The sequence below is a fragment of the Ananas comosus genome, unplaced genomic scaffold (assembly GCF_001540865.1).
Source record: "Ananas comosus cultivar F153 unplaced genomic scaffold, ASM154086v1, whole genome shotgun sequence".
Classification (NCBI taxonomy): domain Eukaryota; kingdom Viridiplantae; phylum Streptophyta; class Magnoliopsida; order Poales; family Bromeliaceae; genus Ananas; species Ananas comosus.
The window spans coordinates 8,253-13,108 of record NW_017891519.1 but is presented as its reverse complement, the minus strand read 5'-3'; the positions used below and the strand labels follow the sequence as shown (position 1 = coordinate 13,108).

The following is a 4,856-nucleotide window of genomic DNA, read 5'->3' as shown; positions in this document are numbered from 1 at the left end:
CTGTGGGCATTTTGGGTAACCCGCGGGTACCCCCACATATATATTTTAATTACAAAAAATATTTTCTTAATTAAATATATATTTATTTATTTATTTATTTATTTGTTCATCCTAAAAATTCTAACCCTAATTTTTTATCGCGTTATTTTTTTGTGAATTTTTTTTTGCTTTAAGGCTTTAAATATTTTTATTATATGTTATGATACTTTAAATAATGAGTTATAATATACTTTTAAAACTTATATATATGATGCTTATGTATTTAAAAAATATAAAAGCAAAAAGAAAAAAAGATGCCGTTAACCTGCATAACCACCCGGCGCGGTATGGATAAAGATGTTGCTACTAAAAATTTACAGATAAATTTTACACTTTGAACAAATATCGTGGGGTACAATGATCGCCCGTGGGGTTACCAATCCGCCCGTTTGCCGGATCTGTTAATATATAGAAGAGCTTACTATAAAAAAAAAATAATTTGCAACTTATTTATGCCATTTTTTTTTTTTCCGTTCGCCTCAATCACAACACAAGCAATCTTAAATAATAATAAGTGCCTATAAAAATATTAGTGTTTTTAAAAATCTGTTGGAAGTAGAGATGTCAAGGGTCGGATTCGGAACGGAATTTTTAAGAACCGAAACCCGAACCCGAACCCGAACCCGAACCCGACGGATTTTAAAAATCCATATCCAAACCGGAACCCGACCAAAAATCCGAAATCCGAACCCGAACCTGAACCCGAAAATTTGAACCCGAAACAATTATTTCTTTTTTCAATATTTCAAAATATATTATATTAAACCTAAATTTTTAAAATACAAATTCAAATATGACATCAAATTTTTATATATATATATATATATTACATATAATACAAAATAAATTCGGGTTCGGGTCGGATACAATCAAAATTCATATCCGAATCCATATCCGTTGGGTTTCTACTTTTGATATCCATATTCATATCCACCGGATATATCTGTTTCATTCGAATTCGGATTCGGATAAAATTTCGGGTATCCATACCCATTGACAACCCTAGGCGGAAGCGGTGGTGTCCCACCGTGACCCAGTCCATAGGCCTATTCGTTTGAACTGGCGATATAACCGGTAAGCCGGTGAACTAGCCCAATTTTCGTATCATCGTATCGAATGGCTCGATCGACTCAATTTAGATTTTTCGTTTGAGAAACTTTGTAAAATATATTCATTTATCTTCATTATTTATAATTTACAAATTAATAATTTATGACACCACGTGGACATCACTGATTCGACCAACTAAACCGGTCACGTACTACAGCTAACTTTTTTGTACCAATATTTTAAATTTCACAATTAGTTACGAATCGAAAAAGATGTTGGGTCACTGATTCAACCGGTTGAATGTCACTATGAACTACCTCAACAATGACATTGTACACACTCACTATGCTTACTCTCGAACATGTCGGATCGTTGGCACTAATCATTAATCCTAAAAGCTCGAGCTGTTAGAAATACGCAACCAATTCACTTAAAGCGTACAGAAACAGCGCCCACGGATCTCGATTGTGACTCGGCCCATCTGGTCTCACGCCACTTTGGACATGACTCGGCCCAACCCAGCCTCACGCCATTTCGAATATGACTCGGCCTACATGACCTCCCGCCATAGGATAGGATGCTGGTCCATTTAAGCCAACACAACACACCATAGAAATTATGATGAATTAATCATTTTGTTTAGGCCATTTTTTTTTTTAATTTCAAATAAGTAAAAGATCTTTACCCTTTGAGGACTCAATGGGGCAACATTTAATTGTATAAGATCTACTCCCTTTCTAGTTGGTTATATAACTTATTTTTGTAGTCAACTTAAAGCTTAAAATTTTTGTCTAGTACCCAATACATGCTCCTTAAATTGAGGATATAATTCACAAACTCTTAAAACAATTCAATGGACCTACCAATTAAAGTTGATGATTAAATAAAACAAAATTTGGGTCCTTCTCAAGCATGAGAATGGACCAGGCTGGTATGAGCTCAAGCCAACATGTTGGGTCACATTTAGTTGTGAGACAGCTTTATCCTTTACAGCCTTAAAGAAGATCAATTTAGCCCTTTAAAATTGGGTTCTCACATACTATGTATTAGGTGGGAGGTGACAATTTTGGGATTGATTACTATCGCTGTATAGTGCAGATGGTAGGTATCCTCATTGTTGGCCCAGTGGGCAGAAGTTCAATTCGATTCGATTCTCGGCATATATATGTTTATTAAAAGGGAGAGCGCGCGAGAAAATGAAACAAAAATTAATGTCACTTAGTTCATCGATCCTCATATGTAAATATTGATGGAATATTAACCTTACTGATCGTATCGTTAAGAACTTGATAGTTGGTGTATGATGTTCCAAGTTCGAAGCCTAGTTACTTTACATTTCTAACTAAGTTCATTTCTAAGAAAAATATACGAAGCAAACAGTTTGTTATCTTTCTCTCTCGGCAAAAAAAAAAAAAAAAACTTTAAAGCTTTATAGAAATTATTTGAAATCATTTCCCTCCAGAGGTCTAATTAAACATTATGGTTCTAAAAGTTTGATTTAGAGAGAGAACAACTACGAAAAATGGAACAAAAAAATCATTAGTTTCATCGATTCTCATAAAAAAACAATAGTCCAAATTTTACTTATTGAATCAAAATTGCAAATTCATGAAAAATTGCGATCGCCACCGCATACAATTAATGCAAATACTGTATGTTATCTTCTTTTATCTTAGCCTCAGTTAGAAGATTTTTTTTTTCTATAATTAGGGGAAAAATAAAAAGTTATTGCAATTAGTAGATTAATTAATAAAATCTAAGCTTTGTGTGCCAAAACCACAGTCATTAAGTCTTAATATTCTCCTCTTTTCACATTAAGGAGTTATGAATGATGAGATGAAGCATTAATGCAAGCCACTATGCAATTCCAAGTCCATTAAATAGAGGAATATTGAGAAAAATCACTACAAATTGAGGATAATACCTCATAGAAAAGCAAAATGAAGTTGCTACTTTTTCTCTTCTTTTTCTTTTTCCTTTTCTTCTTCATCATCATCATCTTCTTCGCCTTCTTCGGACAATACCATTTTGCTAAGAGGACTAGGACCAAGTTTTTTCCTTCGCATAACATTCCTCTTCCTAATAAACTCAATTTGGTTCCTCCTAATTCTCAATTGCATCATTGCCTCTTCTTCCACCACAAACCTCCTCATTAGTATATCATCCCTCAACGATTTCCCGCGAAAGATTCTCCGGTTTTCCACCGAACTTCTCGTGCTCGTACTCAGGACTCTCTCTGTGGGCGCCACGAAGGATTTCGACCTCGGATAGCTGTAACTTCTTCGAGGGGGGACGTCGGCATGGAAAACCTCATTGTAGGAGGAGATTGGGGCGCAGAGACATACGCGAGTGAACGATGACGCCACCTTTAGGGAAGTGCACTTCCTCAGCTTCGGTTTTTCGCAATTCGGTGCAATTCCGTTAGAAGAAGATCTTATGGGAGACTTGCTTTGTGGCTTCCATAGGATTAATATGACCTCCATCGCTCTTCGATACCACGACTTTCTAAGGAAGAACAAGAAAGAATAGAACATAGGGATCAATGAGCCTAATGAGCATAACATACATGTAGTAGTACAATTTTTCAAAAGGAAATGTTAACTGTAGTATATACGTGACCAAGTTCATGACACTAGTCATGTACATAAGCAATTATATGTGACCAACAATTGAAAGAGAGAAAATATTGGAGAGAGAGAGAGAGAGAGAGAGAGAGAGAGAGAGAGAGAGAGATTTACTTACCTTGTTTGTGGGTTCTTGGGCTCTTGCATTAACAAGGAATGGAGAAACATGTGGGGAGATAAGAGGAAGTGAGTTAGTGGAGTTTCTCTATTGAGTTAGCTAGAGTGGTGTGGATTGAGCTAGAGAGTTTTAGTTTGTTAAGAGATTCTAGAGTGGCATTTTGGACTTTTCCTCTCTATACCTTTCATTCTTTTCTTTATTGTAGCATGCTTTTGCTTTGATAGGATTCCTTACAAGGAGAGAGAAAGAGAGAGAGAGAGAGAGAGAGAGAGAGAGAGAATTGAACACTAATTTGAATTTGAGTGAGAAAAGTAGAAAAGCACAAGAGAGCTAGGTACCTCCTAAAATGTACATAAAATAATAACTATTGAAGCCTCACTATATATTTATGTTACATCACCAAATTTTATATGGATCTAAGTAATCAAGTTACCCCATTCGTCGATCGTGTCGATCTAACCGCAAACACTTGATATCATTTCATTATTAGCATGAATTTGCCTAACTAATTCTAATGCATTAGAAGTCCCTGAACACAATTACTAGTAACATAATTCTTGATAAGAAAAAAAAAAAGCAAAAATAAGAAACAAAGGGTGCAAGAGAGAGAGAGAGAGAGAGAGAGAGAGAGAGAATTGAACACTAATTTGAATTTGAGTGAGAAAAGTAGAAAAGCACAAGAGAGCTAGGTACCTCCTAAAATGTACATAAAATAATAACTATTGAAGCCTCACTATATATTTATGTTACATCACCAAATTTTATATGGATCTAAGTAATCAAGTTACCCCATTCGTCGATCGTGTCGATCTAACCGCAAACACTTGATATCATTTCATTATTAGCATGAATTTGCCTAACTAATTCTAATGCATTAGAAGTCCCTGAACACAATTACTAGTAACATAATTCTTGATAAGAAAAAAAAAAAGCACAAATAAGAAACAAAGGGTGCAAGAGAGAGAGAGAGAGAGAGAGAGAGAGAGAGAGAAAAGAGAGGCAAAAGTAGGCATAGTGGTCTCCAC

General features: G+C 35.3%; 1 protein-coding gene across 1 annotated transcript; it reads right to left on the bottom strand.

The window, feature by feature from the left end:
• Positions 1 to 2,933: 2,933 nt before the first annotated feature.
• Positions 2,934 to 3,554, bottom strand: LOC109704974 (the record flags this gene model as incomplete). The annotated part of the gene is made up of 1 exon (XM_020225734.1): positions 2,934 to 3,554. A coding segment is annotated over one exon (516 nt), but the record flags the coding sequence as incomplete, so codon positions are not given.
• Between the last annotated feature and the right edge of the window lie 1,302 nt (positions 3,555 to 4,856).